The sequence below is a fragment of the Grampus griseus genome (assembly GCF_964374135.1).
Source record: "Grampus griseus genome assembly, chromosome: 19".
Taxonomy (NCBI): Eukaryota; Metazoa; Chordata; class Mammalia; order Artiodactyla; family Delphinidae; genus Grampus; species Grampus griseus.
The window spans coordinates 11,195,081-11,212,946 of NC_139013.1; the positions used below are offsets into that span (position 1 = coordinate 11,195,081).

Here is a 17,866-nt window from a genome sequence, read left to right on the forward strand (position 1 = left end):
GGGAGGGGAAAAAAAGTGATGGAGACTGGAGGAAGGAGCTGGGGCAGGCCACTCTTCACAGACCATTTCTCTGCAGCCCATCTCCCCTTCTTGTCAGATCTGGCAGGGCTTTTTACACTACTGGCTAGGCCTACTTTGTCTATCAGATTGTCAGGGCTTCCCCATTGATGCCTGAGGGAGAAGGGTGGAGGCTCTGCAGAGGTCAGCTGTGGGGAAAAGGGCACATTTACAGATTGCTCATGCTCCTCTGGCTGCAGCATCCTTCACCTGTGGTTGTGGGGAGCCAGCGGGCCCTTGGCCTCTGACCAGCCTTTGGAGATTAAAGCCAACAGACTGTGAGCACTGTTTCATGTGTCACTTCCTTTCCCATTACCCACTGCCAGGTGAGGAAAGGTGTTGCCCAGGTCCAATAGGGTACTGAGTAAATCATCCCTCTTGTAAGCTTCCTTCATGTACCATCCTGATGTTCTGCAGAAATAACCAGTGAGGTTCCAGATGTGAAGCACCATCCTGCTCCTCTCTCCAAACAAGTCTCCCCCACAGACACCCATGTTTCACATCAGGAGCTCATTTTACATTCTGCCCTTTGGGAATCCATGCTTCCTTTCATGTCAGCCCTATGTGAACCTGTTCCACTCCAGACCACACTCCTTGAGCAATGTAGAATCAACATCATACCACCCATGCCCATCCAGTTTCTCTACTCAGACCCTCATTGCCTGGGCCATGTAGACCTCATTCTGTATCCCCGTCCCATTGTGTAGCTGGCTCTGCAGCCGCCAATATAGACACATGGACAGTCCTATAACCCATGCCCTGCATAGACCCCCATCCTTTTCATCTGACAATGTCTCTGATAAGCCCCTTAGGTAGACTTCCTTACATTCCTTAGGGGCCCTTGGCCCGCAGTTTGCAGGCCTCATCACCCTGAGCTGTGCCCATCTCTGTCCAACTATGTCTTCCCTTCCAAGAATAAGTACTCTCAGAGGGCAGGGCCTGCGTGCAACTCCTCTGTGGGTTCTCAGAATAGATGACTAAGTGAACCACGCTGTCTTGATTCCTTAGGAATTTCTTTTTCCTACAGAGTTAATGTACTTTAACGTGGCCTCTCCCCTCATCACAACATAAACAACTTCCTACCCTCGAACCACTTTTTAAGAGGTGGGTTTTTTTTCTTTTGAGTAGTTTTTAAGTTCACAGCAAAATTAAGCAGAAAGTAAGAGTTCTCATAGTCCCCCGGCCCTCCCACAGCCTCCCCCACTACCAGCATCCTACACCAGAGTGGTTCATTTGTTACACCGGCTGAATCTACACTGACACAGTATGGTTTACATTAGGATTCACATTAAATGCTTGCTCCTTGGGCTTCCCTGGTGGCGGAGTGGTTGAGAGTCCGCCTGCCGATGCAGGGGATACGGGTTCTGTGCCCCAGTCTGGGAAGATCCCACATGCCGCGGAGCGGCTGGGCCCGTGAGCCATGGCCGCTGAGTTTGTGCGTCCGGAGCCTGTGCTCCACAACGGGAGAGGCCACAACAGTGAGAGGCCCGCGCACAGCAAAAAAAAAAAAAAATGTTTTCTCCTTGCAGCAAGTTAGCAACTTTATCAAACCACAGGTGTGTTCTTTGTGTTCTTGGGTGTTGGACCTTAGAAGGATTAAACTAGATAATGCACGTAATACTACATAATGTTTACCTGTGCCTTGCACAGAGTAGGCACACAAAAAGTATTTGTTGATAGAATTAATATGTGTGCACTAACTGCGAAGAGACTCAGGCGCTAGGAGGCAGAGCTGAGCTTCTCGGAAGGTCCCGCCTCTGTCCCTTTGCCCCTGACCTTATCTGCTCCCCGCCTCCACTGCCTCATTCCCACTCCGCTCTCCTGGGCTGTGGTGAAGCAATTTCCGCCCTAAGAAGGGTGCGGCTTCCGTCCCCTTCCGCTCTCGCGAGTACTGCTGGTTGAGGAAGGGTAGGTGGTGGCCACATTTCTTCGCTGCCCTTCCCCTGCTCTCCCGGTCACAGTTCCGCCCTTACTAGCCCCACTTCCGGCCAGAAAAGCCACTTCCACCCGGAAAAGTGGTCGTCCCGCTGGTGGCGCCAGGAGTAGCCAGGTCTCTTTATTTCCTGCCCACCCATAACTTCCGCCAGGAGATACAGTCTCCGCCGCTGTTTGTTCCATGCATGATCAACGCAAACGAAGCTACATTCCCTCCAACTCAAGACGAGAGCTCCTCAAGCTGCAGGAGAAGGAAGGGCGGGGAGGAAACAAGCCTCCGCCCTCACGCCACACCCTCCCACGTTCACGGAGGGGAAGCCACATTTGCCCTGAGAGAGGCGCGGCCGCTTTTTTCCTAGCCCCGTTCTCGCGAGTTCTCGGAACTCTCGCGATAACCAACGCCCGACTTGTGCGCCCGGGAAACCCCGTTGCTCCCTTTTCCCTGGCTGGCAGCTTGGAGGCCGCACGGTAAGCTGAGTGCTCCGGTCCGAACCGGGTGCGGGGTGTCGGGGCCCGATTCGCGATCCCGGAGCGTGTGCCTGGGAGCTCCGGGGTACCCGCGCGGGGCCGCCCCGCCCCCTGGAGTTGAGGCCACGTGCGAGCTGCAGGCCCGGGCATATCTGGTTCGCGCTCTCCGGGAACCGAGGCTGGGCTTGGTGGGCAGCGGGGAGTGCGGGGGACCCCAGAATCAGGGGTTGGGGTCATACAGCGTCTTCACAAACGGGGGCAGGTAGTGTTCGTGCGACCCGGAGAGACCATGGGCGTCAGTGAGTTCTGTAGGACCCACAGGCGCAGGGGTCTTTAAAGCGGGGAATTGAAGTAGGGCCTTCGGAAGTAAGGAGAGTGCGACGGTTTAGATCGCGTTGGGGCTGGCCCCCGACCCTTGTCAGTCGTCTCCATCAATCCTGTGTTCACATACTCGATTTTTCCCGCAGATGCCTGGAGTTACTGTAAAGGACGTGAACCAGCAGGAGTTTGTCAGAGCTCTGGCAGCCTTCCTCAAAAAGTGAGTGTGGGGATTGCGGTCCGAGTGGGTGGAGGCTGTCGCCTTTGCCTGATCCCTCAGCGCCCGCAGGCTTTCAGTCTGGGGAGGCTTGTTGGAGGTCTCTGTGGGATCCATCCTTTCTACATGAGGCCTGAGTTGTGTTTGAGTTTCAGTCTCTTTGTATTTTGGGACACATTGGGCTCTTCTTGATCTACAGTTGTGTTGAGGGGAGCGAATTGGGATGGAGTTTGTGGAGACTCCTGAATTGTGCCTTTCTCGCTGTCTTGGTCCCAGGTCCGGGAAGCTGAAAGTCCCTGAATGGGTGGACACTGTCAAGCTGGCCAAGCATAAAGAGCTCGCTCCCTATGATGAGAATTGGTTCTACACACGAGCTGGTGAGGAACTGGGGCCTTTGGCTGGGGCGTGGGGGGCTGGGTGTCCCCTTTGTGAGCTCTTGCCCCCAGAAATAACAAGAGAGAAATCTTTGACTTTATCACTGCATGTTTTTTGTGACATTCAGTTATTTTGTACTCTGAATCTGTTTCTTCATTTGTAAGAGATTCACGTGAGGACCTGTGCTTTCCTCTGAGTCTTGTGGGGGACCCAGGGACAAATGAGTAGAGTGTTCGTATTTTGCCTGGAGGTGGTTCATTTTAGAGAGAGGCATTGTCCTTTTAATGCTTATGGGTCTGTTTTATTCAGATCGTCACACTAGACTGTCTTGTTAAATGAGTTGTTCGTAACTAAGGGGCTGGAGATCTGATCAGGTCACTCGTTGCTCTAGATCTTGGCAAGCCTCAAGTGCCCTGAAGAAAACCTTATGGTCACCCCGTACTGGTCCCTTTTCTTATCTTATTAATTCTTTAGTAATGATTTTGAAGGACTGATTTTTTTTTTTTGCGGTACGGGGGCCTCTCACTGCCGTGGCCTCTCGTGTTGCGGAGCACGGGCTCCGGACGCGCAGGCTCAGCGGCCATGGCTCACGGGCCCAGCCGCTCCGCGGCATGTGGCATCTTCCTGGACCGGGGCACGAACCCGTGTCCCCTGCATCGGCAGGCGGACTCTCAACCACTGTGCCACCAGGGAAGCCCCTGAAGGACTGATTTTAAGTGTAGCCCCTGATTGCATAGTCCTAGTGCTAGTGTTGCCTCATCTGTCTTTAATGTTTCAAGTTTCTCCAGTCACCCCCACGGAGGCTTACCTTGGGAGTAGGGGATGGGGTTCAAGGCTGGATTGTGCCAAGGTGGCAGCCTCTGCACAGGGCCTTCACTAAAGGCTCTCGGCCTCTCCTGTCTTCAGCCATCCTGTGTGAAGTGGGGGCTCTGTCCTGACCAGAGCTTGTCTGTAGGTGGGAAGCAGAGTTAGGACAAAACTCCAGAATGACCTTGAGAAGAGTTGGCCTTGGTATAAGGTGCCCAGCACCTCGGAGCATGAAGTATTTTGTAGATGGTGGGCCAATCTTTCAGGCCCTAGACTGGGCGTAGGGGCCAGCATGCTCAGCCACAGTCTCTGACCCCTGAGGACTAAAAGGTCAAGTCTGAGATGAGTGGGATGGGCAGCATATCTGGGTAGAAAAATGGGTCTGGTGAAGGGGAGCTGACTTGACCTCCCTGGGCGCACAATCAGTGGTGACGGGGCCTGGACGAGACCACCACTACCTCTGTCATCCACCCATCTTGGGAAGCAAGGCGTGCCTGGTCCTGACTGCTCTTTGGTGATGCCCCAAGAGCCGATAGGTCAAGCAAGGCAACTTTGGATCTAAGATGAGGAGAAAGAATCTCATAGCTTTTCCCGTTTGATCAAGTGAATACGCATATTTTGTATAACCTGTACCTAACAAAAACTTCCCGATTTGCAGTTGATGTCAGGGAGGTTAACATGCTTGTGGTCTGCCAGCTGCTGATGCCACAGTCTACCCGACTCTTGTCGTGATTGGAGGTGGGGGCAGCTCTGTCCCCTTGGCAGCGTTTTGTACTTTATTTTTCTAGGTGGGGAGAGATTAAGGGGAAATGGGGAAAGGACCCTGGGTAACACACACCGAGCTGAGCCTGCTGGCCGTCTCTACAGTTGCTGCGGCCCCTTTCTGCCCACTGCGCGCCTTCGCCAACACATCACGCTGGGTGTGCGTCCTCTGCCTGCCCTGCTGCTCTCCCTTGGCATTTCCAACGCTCGCTTTTGACTTCAGTTCCCCGGCTGCCCTAGTGGCACAGTGTAAGGGTTCTAGACCAGGGTGTGTTGTGTGCGCGTTGTTGGGGCACAGCCATGTCTGTTTGTATAAAATCATGACAGGCAAGCGTTGCCGATGCCACAGGCTACATGGTCTACTCTCCGACCCTTTACAGGAAAAGTCTGCCGACCTCTGTTGGAGTCGAGAGTGCTCCCACTTAGTTTGGTCAGTCCATACTCTGGACAGGTGGAGTCATAGGAGATAGTCATTTACCCAGGAGAAAAGTGAGATACAGACCTGTGACGGCCGTGGGAGGGTGTGGCAGGCTGACTCCAAAACCACAGTCTGCCGTATTTGCTTTTCCTCCTCTGGATCGTGGGCCCCCTCAGGGGTTTGGGGCTGAAGCACAGTGGGATAGCGACCTGTCCTGGGAGGCTGAGCTCTGGCAGTGAGGGTAACAGGGCAGTGGGGGTCAAATGCTGGAGACATAAGAGCCAGCACGGTGTGGACAGCTATTGACCTCAGGTATGGGGGATACAGAGGGCAGAGGTAGATGGCAGGGCCTTGAGGGTGGTCCGCAAGAGCTGCAGAGCTGTAGGGGTGAGCACTCACCAGGCAGTGGTGTAGGGGGCAGTGTGTGTGAGAGGTGAGGTGTAGAGATAGAGAGAGCCTGTTTCAGGGGAGTGGGGAGAGTGCTCTAGGGGGAGGAGCAGTGTCAAGGGGGGACCACTGCAGGGCTTTGAAAGGGAGTGGTGCAGTGTGGCCCTAGACAGGCTTCTTGACCTCAGTTCTCAGAAGGGTCTGCTTGGGGAGGTAAGGATAAGAACACAGTGTGTGTCTCAGTAGGTGTCCAGCGGTGAGTGAGCAGCTGTTGGACTGGGGCGCCTGAGTGGTGTGTCTGTGTCTGTGTGTGTGTGTGTGTCGTGCTGCTCAGCTTGCAAGATCTTAGTTCCCCAACCAGGGATTGAACCCAGGCCCCTGCAGTGAAAGGGTAGAGCCCTAACCACTGGACCACCAGGGAATTCTCCCGCACCAGATAATTTTATGCGTCATTAAGAAAGACGTGAAGCTCCCCCTGGGAGAAACTAAGGTTGAGCTTTATTGGAGTTTGTTCCTTGCCAGTCACTGCTCAGGGTTGAAGTAAGTTGTTCCCCTTAGTACCATGGCGCAGACCACTTGAAGGGGGTGGACTCTGTCGCAGCTCACAGGGAGCAGTGTTGGGGTTCAGACCCCATGTACCAGACAGCCCGCCCCTTTCCGTGCTGAGATTGGGCTGAGCGCTGGTCCTGGTTCAGCAAGATTCATTTCTAGTGTGCAGCCTCTTCCAGGCGTTCGTGAAATTAGGAGTGTTCATCTCAGCCCCTTCGTAAGGCTCTTACTTCCGCAGCCCAAGTGGGAGAGCAGATCTCCACCTAGAGCCAGGGCGTGACCAGACAGGTGCGGGGGGGTGGCCGTAGCCGTTGGGCATTTGCACTGGTCTTCAAGGCGAGTTTTCCGTGAGGTCACACCTGGCAGAAAGATTGTGGGGGGGTGGCTTGTAACAGGTGACTCTTGATCCTGGCAGTGGGTGGGCTGCTTGGTGCCTGGAAGAGGGTCAGATCCCAGACCTGGGGGGTGGGGTGAGGACGAAAAGAACCAAGGAGAGTGGTTTTAAAGTGAGCGGAGGACAAAGGCAGTGGTATCAGGGAGAGGCTGCACAGTGGTCCTGGAGAAGTGGCCATGGTTTGTGCTGCACTGTTGGCCCCTGAAGCCTGTGGCTGTATCTGGAGACGGTCTTAGAGGGCAGGAGAGAGACTGAGAACAAGTTGTGCGCAGGAACTGCTCTGGGAGGGGCAGCTGGAGGGAAGGAGGAGCCTACCTCACCTGGCCACTTCCCCCTCCCCCCAGCTCAGGACACTGGCGGGTCATGGAGATGGCCCATCGCCCCGGGACTCTTGGCACAAGTCATTATTGAAGGAATGAGTCCTCGGCTCCCCCGTTCATCTTCAGGACTAAGGGGAATCTAACGTGCTGGTCTCTGGGGTGATCTGAATCCCTACCTTTGAGCTTTCAGCCAGGCAGGGCTGTGTGATGGCCAGCGTCTGGGCCCCAGTTCTTCAAAGCTCAGTGGCCCCCTGAGGTAGAAGAGCAGAACCTTCTGGAGGGGCTGTCCCTACGGAGCTTGTGGCGTGAGCCCAGGAGTACTCTGTGGAATTTAACCTTTTCCATACAGGAAAGTAGCACCTGACGCGTTCATGGCATCTTCACAGTAGCGCTCAATGAGGTACTTTTTGTCCCGGTTCTCAGGTGAGGAGGATAGGTGACTTGCCAAGGCCACAGTATCGGGCGGGCTGCTAAGGCCATGTTACCGCCTCACACAAGAGAGTGAAAAGCAGATGGCATAGGGCCTGGCAGGCACGTGTTCCAGTTGAACAGAAGAGGATTTCCAAGGAGGCTGGCCAGGGTGGGTGAGGGACTTGCCCAAGCCCGTCAAGGGACCAGAATCCCAGTCCACAGAGTGGGTGACGCACCTTCCAGGTTGGGAACATCCGCTGCATAGGATGTCAGCTCTGCTACCACTGTTACCTAAGCTCTCCAGCGCTGGGGTGTGGGAGGATCAGTAGGTCTCTTCTCCAGCTCTGCTGCCCTTCAGAGCTCCCAGGCAGATGAAGGGGGACAGTCACGGCTTAAACATTTGCTAGACTCTCCCCACAGAACCTCAGGTCCACCTCGCAGCGCAGCTGGGCACTAACAGCTAAGCAAGTCCCTAGGGGGGGGCGGGTTGCCTGCCTGGTCACGTGGCTACGGCAGTCCCTCCACTACCTGTGCGCGCCAGTCTCCTGAACTGGGGGGTGGTCAGGTACGGGGGCTTGGCGTGCATCCTCACGTTTCAGTTTCCCTGACCGTAAAACGGTGAGGTGAGAATCTGCTGCCGCACACAACTAGATTTGTGACCTTGAGCAAGGCCCTTTCCTAAGGCTGCCTCAGCTGTGGAGAAGCGTCTTCTCTGCCTGAGAAGGGTTCTCAAGTCTCCCTTGCCTCCCACCCAGCTTCCACAGCACGGCATCTGTACCTCCGGGGCGGCGCTGGGGTTGGTTCCATGACCAAGATCTACGGGGGGCGTCAGAGGAATGGTGTCATGCCCAGCCACTTCAGCAGAGGCTCCAAGAGCGTGGCCCGGCGGGTCCTCCAGGCCCTGGAGGGGCTGAAAATGGTGGAAAAGGACCAAGATGGGTAAGTGGGGGGGGGGGTGCACCTGCCCCCCAGCCAGGCAGGGGGTTCTTCAGAATAGTGCACAGCGCGGGGCCTCCCCCCGACCTCTCTGGCTAACTACTCCAGGCTCCAGGAAGGTAATTTAGCGACTGTCCGCTTTCATTATCCTGCTCGTTAGCTTTTCCCAATTGATTTTTCGGGGCTTTTGATCTAATGCTTGCACAAACGGCACCCCATCAGCTCCCAGGGGAGCTCCCACTCCAGCCTCCAGCTTGTTGGAATGCAGCCGACTAGGGACCTCAGTGCGACTTGGCTGGTGTCATGTGGTCCTGTGGCCAGGTGCCTTCTTGGAAAGCCTGGCTCGTGTCCAGGAGAGGCCTGGCAGGGATCAGGGACGCTGGTGGGAGCCTGCACTCACCTGGGGCTATATGACCCTTCTCTCCCACAGGGGCCGCAAACTAACACCTCAGGGACAGAGAGATCTGGACAGAATCGCTGGACAGGTGAGGGCTGGGTACCTCAGTCACCGCCTGGGTGTTTCTGGAGCCTGGGTTTTGTCAGATGGGAGTTTCCTCCCCTGGAGGGGCACAGCCCAGGGGAGGAGGGTGCAGGAGAAAGAACGTTTCTGACAGACTTCCTGTGGGGGCTGGTTGAAAATGCAGGTGCCTGGGTGAAGGGAGGCCCAGGGTGCGGCTCGCTGGGCTGGCTTCTGCAGGGCACGCTCCGCACACGCGACTCCCTCTTCCTGGTCAGCCTTCTGATCCCGGCTGCAGTGTTTTCTTCCTTAGTCTTCATGCTTACTGAGTGTTGGGGTGCCTGAGAACCCAGGTCTCCATCCAGATGCTGACTGACTGTAGACACCCTGGGCCAGAGTCCCTTCACCTGGAGCCAGGCTCCCCGCCTGTAGAGAGATCTGCTTTTGGCTGCCTCGGAGGGAGGTTGTGAGGATTCCATGAGCTACGTCAACAGAGGCCCCCGGGGTCTGGCATGACCTCTTGACTCAGGCCTCCTGGGAGTCTTGGACTGTTGAGTCACTTAAGTGTCAGAAGAGAACGGAGGTGTCAGCCCTCTGGGGATTGGGGGTGGCCTGGAGTGAGAAGGTGGCTCTTCAGGGCAGAGCAGGGCCTGGCACAAACAGCAGTGTGGAGTGATGGGCAGATGTTGGAAACACACGACAACGCTCTCTTTCCTTGAGAGTCCCAGTTCTATCCTTCTGTAAAGGAGGATACCCAAGATTGTGAGGATCGGATGAGATGAATACATGTAAACCACGAATCAGGGTGCCTGGCACCCCATAGCTACTGGGGAGCTACTGTGACGTGCTTGAACACAGACCCCACAACTGATCTTAACTGTTTGTCCATCTTTTCCACAGGTGGCAGCTGCCAACAAGAAGCATTAGAACAAACGATGCTGGGTTAATAAACTGCCTCGTTCGTAGTCCTGGTCTGGGTCTCTTGATTGGGGGGTGACCGGGCAAGAGGAAGGAGTGCTGCACTGCACTTCCCTTCCCTTGAGAAAGAGGGGGGCCAGGGCCTTTCCTGGATGGCTGTGGTACTCAACAGCCTCGGAAACCTGAGGCCTGGCCTTCCAGGTTCACACGGTTCTGCCCCAAGTGGGCGAGACGGTGGTGCAAGACCCAGGGGGCCCTTGCTCCTCTCCCACACCTTGCCTTTGCGGGTCTCAGAAAAAGAAAAGGAAAGTTCAAGCAGTGGCCCCACGTGGAGCCTTGGACCCTGCTGGAACAAAACAGGAGGGCCCTGGGGCTCAGGTGCTGCTTCTCTGGAAGGAAGTGGACAAGGAAAGCCGTCACTCGGGGCGGTCCTTCGTGTGCTTCCAGCCCAAGGTGACCTGCCTAGTATACACGTCCTTTTCTTGACCTACACGGGAGCCTTCACTTTGGGGATCTCTGGCCTGGGCCCTGCTGTAAGATGGAGCTAGCTGTACCTGCCCCAAGAATTGGGATGCAGTGCTGAAGCTGCAGCAGGGACCCAGCGGGCAGGGGGCTGCTACTTCCTTCCCAGAGGGAGGGGCATGGCCCCTGCATAGAGGCCAAGTTCCCAGGGCCTTCCTGGTGTCGCCCCCCACCACAGTTCTGCATGCTGATTGGCTCTTTGCACTAATGGGACGGGAGCCCCACCTGTGATTGGTCTCCTGGTCCAGGTGGGAGGTGCAAAGGGCTTCCAGTAGGCAGGTGCTAAGCTTTGGAAGGGTCCCCTTCACGCTTTGAGACCTGGCCCACCTCCCATTTGGGGAAAACTAAGATGCTGGGCCTGAGCTGGCTAGGCCAAGACCCCTGAGGTTCCCCCATCGCAAGTTACTCCTCAGATCAAAGCCATTTCCTTCCAGTGCCAAGCCTGGCTTTGAACTCCCAATGACTTGGGTTCAAATTCCAACACTGCCCAAAATTCTGTGCGCCCTTGAGCAAACTTACCCTCGGCCTTGTGCTCCTGCCCGTAAAGCTGCTTACCCCTACCTGAGGGATTCGGGGAGATGCCGAGTCTTGGCTCAAAGGCACACCTGATGCACCGAGATGTCCAAAATGGAAAGTATCAAACCAAAGAGTCCCCTGCACCCAGTGGGGGATGGAGGTGTCGTTTCCCCCAGCCTGGAAGTTGTCAGGACTGGAAGATCTGATCTGAATAAACACTGGACTAGAGCCTGCCACGTGCAAGGTGCTTTATAAATATATCACTTAATACTCTGAAATAGGTACCAAAAGGCGCAGTTTGGAGATGGGGACGATCGGTCACAGGTTGGGTAATTTGCCTGATGTCCCACAGCCAGGAGGTGGCAAAGCCAGCATTTGGACCCGGGCTGTAGCCACTGCAGGGCACTGTCCCTTAGAAGGGAAAATTAGGCCCAAAGGGTTACACTCCTGGGCATGGCCTTCAGCCAGTCCTTGTTTGGGGCCTAAGTTTCCTCTTTTGCTGATTGAGGATGAAGATATTTCCCAGAGTCGTCCTGGGAATGCAATGCCAAGCGTCTGGTTTGCTCACACAGTGCCAGATACCAGGGTGCTGGGTAAGCGGGAGGTGGAGGTGCCCAGACAGGCCAGCGAGCCTGAGAGGGCCTACGATGCGGCGGCTTCAGCCACTGGGAGGCAGTCGAGGGCCTGGAAACCGGCTCAGCCAGGAAGGATGCTGAAGGAGGTGAATTCCTAAGGGCTGCAGCGTCTGGATCCAGACTTCTTCCTACATGGGGGTTGTAGGAAGAACTTTAGTACAGAGGGGCTAATGACCTGCTGTACAGAGAGGGACCCAACAGAACACCTGGGTCCCTGGAGGGAAGGAGGGAAGGCCCGAGGGCCAGAGAAGAGGAACTGTGTCCTAGGAACTGTGCTAAGCACACTGATATTCTTACAGCCTCACAGGTAGGGAGGTTATGCCCAGATTACAGGAAGAGAAACTGAGGCTCAGATGACCAGAGCTGAGATTCAAACCCAGGAGGTGTGAACTCTTGAGGCCCATGTTCTTCTGTGTGGGTGACAGTTGCACCTTTTTTTAAAAAAACAAAATACTTCAAGCATGCAAAACAGTATATATACATAATAGTGTAACAAAGACCCATGGGACTTCCCTGGTGGCGCAGTGGTTAAGAATCCACCTGCCAATGCAGGGGACACGAGTTCGAGCCCTGGTCCGGGAAGATCCCACGTGCCATGGAGCAACTAAGCCCATGCACCACAACTACTGAGCCTGTGCTCTAGAGCCCACGAGCCACAACTACTGAAGCCCGCGTGCCTAGAGCCCGTGCTCCGCAACAAGAGAAGCCACCGCAATGAGAAGCCCGTGCGCCGCAACGAAGAGTAGCCCCTGCTCGCCGCAACTACAGACAGCCCGCGCACAGCAACGAAGACCCCGCGCAGCCAAAAATAAATAAATAGATAAGACCCATGAACCCACCACCCAGCTTAAAAAGTAAAGCAAGGCATAAAACTAAGACGGACAAAGCCCTCTGTGTACGCTTCCCAGTCGCAACCTCCTTGCTTCCCCCAGAGGTAACCCCTCTCGGGAGTGGGGTATCACTCCCCTGCATGCATTTACACCTTTACTGTAGACACATGTGTCCCTAACAGCACACACTGTTGTTTTGCCTTTTGAAAACAAGCCAGCCGGATCCTGTCATAGTACATTTCTTCTCATTTTCTTGTTGTTTCTGAGATGCAGCCATGTCGACAAGCAAAGCTCGGCCTCTTCTGCTGTGTGCTACTCCATTGACTGACTATACCTCAAGTTATGCATCCCTTCTCCTGTAAATGGGCTTTTCGTCTGTTTCCCAGTTTTTGCTACCAAAAATCTCCCTGCCGTGAATTTTTTCATGGTGTCTCCTTATGTGTGTGTGTGTGCGCGCGCATGTATGAGATGGTCCCCTAACTGCTCACAAACATCTAAACAACCTCATGTCATTCCCCCACCCCACCCCCCACCCCTCAGGCCTCGTTTTCCTCCCACTTGACCTACAATAATGCTCAAAGGAAGCTGGTCACACATAAGTGACTTGGAATCCCTGCTCCACCACCAGACTGTACAAACTGGGCAAGTAACAGTGATGGTGTTCCCTCTCTGTGATGGCCTCAGCTTCCTCCACTGTAAAATGGGGGGTGGCCTACCTTGCCCACTTGTGGAGAGGCTGAAAGAACACCAAGAAAGAGCCCATCGTGGCCCTTTGGGTGTCGGGAACATCAACTTATGTCACAACATCAGGGAGATATTTTTATCCTTATCTCTTGAATTAAAAATGCCAAATCTTGGAAAGGGAAGCCACCACCTAGTCACGGAGCTGGTGGGCCTGCCTCACGTATTCCTCATGAGCATTAACAGTAACTAACATTTACTGAGCACCTACTACGTGCCAGGCCCTGTGTTCAGTGCTGTGCATGCACAACCTCTTTAAATCCTCTTTTCCAACCCCAAGGAGGGAGGACACGGAGGCTCAGAGAGGGGACACGTTTTGCCCAAGGCCAGTGAGAGGAAAGACCAGGCTCGGAGCCACCCGCGTCCCCTGACCACCTGTGCGCAGCAGGCACCCCGAACTCTGGCTCCCTCGGGCTTCCTTTGCAGTGACGAGCCAGGCCTTAAACCAACCTCTTCCCCCACCCAAGCAGCCTCCTCTCGGGGGAGTTGTGGCGGCCACAGGTGCAGGGAGCAGTTCCTCCCCACTCACGGCCTGAAGCCTCCCGGCAGGGGCTGCCCCCAACCTGACAACCAAAGGACCCAGCAGCGGGGCCAGTGGAGCCCATCTCCGAAGGGCTGGGCAGGAAGTGGGGCGGGGTTTGGGGCTCGGCCGAGGTGGGATCTGGTACCCCAGGGCCGCTGCTACCCAGACAAAACAACCCACTGGGAGAAGATGCCTGGGGGTCCCCGAGCCCGCCAAACCCCGCATGCCACCATCTTTCTCCTCTTGATCTTCGCTGCTAGCATGGGTACGTGGTCAACAGGCAGGTGCTGGGGGCAGGTGGGGGGGGGAACTGGGAGACTGTTGAGAGGGCCCAGGCAGTGGGGACGGGAGAGGAGCTGGCAGGAGGGGTCTAGAAAAGACCCCGTAGAAACTGCATCTGCTTGACCGTCCCAAGCAGGCCAACGGGAGGCTGGAGGGGGGCTCAGCGAAATTGAAGGGGCATCCCCCGTGGGGGAGGCAGGACGAGAGACACCTTCCGCACCCCCTCGTCCCCCCAGATCAAAATAAGGAACTAAGGCTGCCCTTGACTGAGCTCCAGAGCTGGGGGCAGGGAGGGGACTGTGGGTAGTGCTCAGTTTCAGGGGAGAAAAAGCTTTTCTCCTTCTCTGCCTTGAATCCCGGTCACCATCCCCTAGGTAGGGAACCCCTTCTCAGTGCTGGGGGAGCCGGTGACCTTCCCCCTTCCTCTCTCACGCAAGGCCAGCTGGCAGGGCTGTGAGCACCCCGTTTGACGGAGTTTAGAGAGGTGGCCAGTCACCCCAAATTTCCACTGGGAGCTGAGTTTGGAGTCCGTGACCCTCAGGTTGCTGCCTCTGCCGCCACCTCTCTCCTCCTCCCGCCACAGACAGCCATGTGGACTGGCCCGAGGGCAGCGAGGGGGCGGAGGGCGGGGATAGTGGCACAAGAACTGGGGCTTCCCCAGCCTGGGCCACCCAGCCCCCTCCCGCCAACCACCTAGCTGAGGCCCTCCCCTAACGCCCAGCCCAGCCCAAACACTGAACTCACCCCTGGCACCCAGCTTGACACACACAAAGTTACGCAAACGGAGGACAAGGGGCAGGCCCAGGGTCACAGGGCAGGACAGACTCACAAACCGGCAGGAAGCGGCCCAGGGCCAGGGGGCCTGGGTTCGAACCCCTGAGCCACTCCTGCCGCCCTGGGCTGTCACACTTGTAAAATGGGATAATGAGAGAACCGACGTCTAAGGGTTCTGTGACAGTTATACACAATATATAAAGCGCCAGGTGTGTGGCCAGGCTGGGGCTGGGGTGAGAAAATAATCTAGGAAGGCCTGCAGGAGGAGGTGATGCCCAAACTGATTCTAGAAGGAGCTGCCTGGGGGGCACTGCTAGCACTGGGGACCCGACTATCCAAGTGCCAGTGAGCTCAGTGGGGCCGAAGCTCGGAGCAGGATGGAGAGGGTGGCAGGAGGTGGCTCTGGAGAGGCGAGTGCGGACCCCCCAGCAGTGTGTCACTCACACTCTTCTGCACACACCCCCGCCACTCACACATGCACACACACAGCCAGGAGCGCTGTAGAAGCAGGGGCCGGGCTGGGCCTGTGTCTCCATTCACGGTCCCTCACGCATTTGCCTCTCCGCAGGCCCCAGGTGCCAGGCCCTGTGGGTGGACTGGGGCCCACCATCGGTGACGGTGAGCATTGGGGACGAGGTCCGCCTCCTGTGCAAACACAACGGCAGCAACCCCAACATCACATGGTGGCGCATCCTCCAGGGCAACTCCACGTGGCCCCCGATGATGGAGCTCTCAAGCCCGGGCCCCAAGGGAGAGCTGGTCATCCAGCAGGTGACCAAGAGCCACAGGGGCATGTACAGGTGCCAGGTCAAGGAAGGCCAGAAGGTCCAGCGCTCCTGTGGGACCTACCTCCGCGTGCGTGGTGAGTGCACAGCTCCCCACAGCTGGGGCCATACCTCCGCGTGCGCGTGCGTGGTGAGCGCACACCACTCCACCGCTAGGGCCGCTGGCTTCCTCACCTGTGACAGGGGCCGGGGCAGGGGGTGGTGGTGGTGGGGGGGTGGAGCCAGTGCCTGAGCTCCTGCATCTCGGGCATCCTCACTCCCCGGCTCACACACGGTGGCTGATTGATTTTCTCACCTGCAAGGTGGGGACTTCAGTGGTCTTGGGCCTCGATGCGAGTGTGGCCGGGAGGCGAGGGGAGGATTCGAGGCGCTGGGCTCTGAGCGGCACTCCCTCCTCACAGAGCCACTCCCCAGGCCCTTCCTGGACATGGGCGAGGGCACCAAGAACAACATTATCACAGCCGAGGGCATCATCCTACTCATCTGCGCCGTGGTGCCTGGGACGCTGCTGCTGTTCAGGGTGAGCCGCGCCGGGGACCAGGGTCCCGCCTAAAACTTGACAGAATGGCAGCCCCCCCCCATAGGGGCTGTGAGGGGGTCAGGAATTTAATATAAGGAAAGCATTTTACATGGCGCTGGGCCCGGAGGGGCGTCCTGGCTCAGTCTCCCCCCAGGGGTGTCCTCACATTCCCCGCCCCCCACAGAGATGTCCAACTCTCCCCATCTACCCAGGAGTGCTGTCGCCTCCAGATGTAGCCAAGGCCAGGGAAGATGGGGGCTGGTGTCCTCCCAGAGTCTCTGGCCAGCACCAGTCTCTCTTTAGGGCGCGGGGCAACTACAGCCATTTACTATTATTGTTGTTGTTATTCGTGGAGAAGAACAGGCAGTGGCGACAGCCCAAAGGGCACTGGCTTGGGCCCAGAGAGACCTGCCATTTACAGGACATGTGGCTCTGGGCATGTCCCTTACCCTTTCTGGTAAAGCACCTCCTGGCCTCCATGAGGGTCTGAAAACACATTCTCTCCCCCATTCACGGAGGCTCCCAATTCCCCAACAGAAACGGTGGCAGAACATGAAATTCGGGGCAGATGTCCAGGATGACTATGAAGATGAAAATCTTTATGAGGTGAGTGGAAGGTGGGGACAGGTGCGTGTCTGTGGGCGGGGCTCTTACGGGGTTCCTCCCTGAGGTTGGCCGGGAAGCAGGGACCCAGGCGTCCGGGCCCTGAGGCTCACCACCCCGTTTCCACCCCAGGGCCTGAACCTCGATGACTGCTCCATGTATGAGGACATCTCCCGGGGCCTCCAGGGCACCTACCAGGATGTGGGTAGCCTCCACATCGGAGACGTTCAGCTAGAGAAGCCGTGACCCAGCCGGGCTGCCCCCCCAGCTGGGCACCCAAACCGTGTCTCACCCCACTTCCTTGGGACCCGCTCTCTTTTCACAATCTTTCCTGGGAGTATCCTGACTCAACTTCCCCCTTGGGAGTGGCCACTCTTCTTCCCTCTAGACCGTCCTCATCCCCTCCCCACACCCTAACTCAATCCTCCCCTTACTGCCTTTCCCAGGCTCCCCCCCATCCAGCGGGTAATGAGCCCTTAGTCGCTGCTTCTAGGGGAGCTGATTGTACCAGCCTCATTAGTGTCACCTCCCCCCTCCCTGCTCTGTCATGGCCACTTAGTGATAATAAATCCTTCCCAACTGCAGACCTTCGCAGGAGTCACGGATCTCATGGGGACCACTCCCCCTCCTCCTCTGGGACCCAGAGGTCCAGGACCTCAGCCCCCTCCTCCCCCAGCTTCTGACCACTCCCCACACCTGGGACCAGGTAGCCAGTCTTGGCTGTCCCCTGGAAGAACCAGGAAGTGTCTTGGGAAGGTCCCCAACCCAGGCCATGTGCCTGAGCAGAGGGGGACACAGAGGGGACCCAGGTAACCATAGTCATTTATGCGTATTTAAGTCCCAAAGACACAGTGGACTGTCTGGTGAGACTGGTACCAAATTCTGACCATGGCCACACCTGTTCTCTGGGAGTGGACTTGTAGAAGTGGGATTTGGAGAGTTTGTGGCCCTAAACTGGGGATGGTGGGGAAATCCGGAGGCGGTTGACAGAGAGGGACAGAGATAGAGTTTCTGAGCTAGATAGGGGAGGGAAATCGAGACAAGGATAATGATGGAGAGACAGAGCAAGTGAATTGAAAGACACTGAGGAGAAAGGGCATCAGAGAGAGACAGAGAGACAGCAGGAAGAGACGGGAAGGAAAGAAGGGTCCATAGAAAAATGGACATCGAGAGGCTGACCCTTGAGACTCTAGGGTAAGCAACAGTTGGGGAAATGACTGATGGCGATGCAGAAAGATCCAGACCCAGAGATGGGGAGAGAAGGCTCTGAGGAAGAAAGTGACAAAGAGTTGAAAAGACAACGGGGAGAAGCAGGGGCCTGGGAGCGGGAGGGAAAGACCTCAACGGAAAAAGAGAGACAGACACAAAGAGAGGAACACGGACAGACACACACAGAGGCAAAAAAA

General features: G+C 56.4%; 2 protein-coding genes across 2 annotated transcripts; both read left to right on the forward strand.

The window, feature by feature from the left end:
- The first annotated feature begins 2,374 nt into the window (after nucleotides 1-2,374).
- On the forward strand, nucleotides 2,375-9,776 carry RPS19 (ribosomal protein S19). Its single transcript, XM_082677882.1, has 6 exons — nucleotides 2,375-2,460; nucleotides 2,928-2,998; nucleotides 3,272-3,372; nucleotides 8,174-8,357; nucleotides 8,785-8,839; nucleotides 9,712-9,776. Exons 2-6 carry the CDS (start codon nucleotides 2,928-2,930, stop codon nucleotides 9,736-9,738), a joined length of 438 nt encoding a protein of 145 aa, XP_082534008.1. The 5' UTR covers nucleotides 2,375-2,460; the 3' UTR covers nucleotides 9,739-9,776.
- A 3,887-nt stretch (nucleotides 9,777-13,663) lies between these two features.
- Nucleotides 13,664-16,965, forward strand: CD79A (CD79a molecule). Its single transcript, XM_082676146.1, has 5 exons — nucleotides 13,664-13,761; nucleotides 15,121-15,414; nucleotides 15,739-15,857; nucleotides 16,395-16,463; nucleotides 16,593-16,965. Exons 1-5 carry the CDS (start codon nucleotides 13,686-13,688, stop codon nucleotides 16,704-16,706), a joined length of 672 nt encoding a protein of 223 aa, XP_082532272.1. The 5' UTR covers nucleotides 13,664-13,685; the 3' UTR covers nucleotides 16,707-16,965.
- Nucleotides 16,966-17,866: the final 901 nt, after the last annotated feature.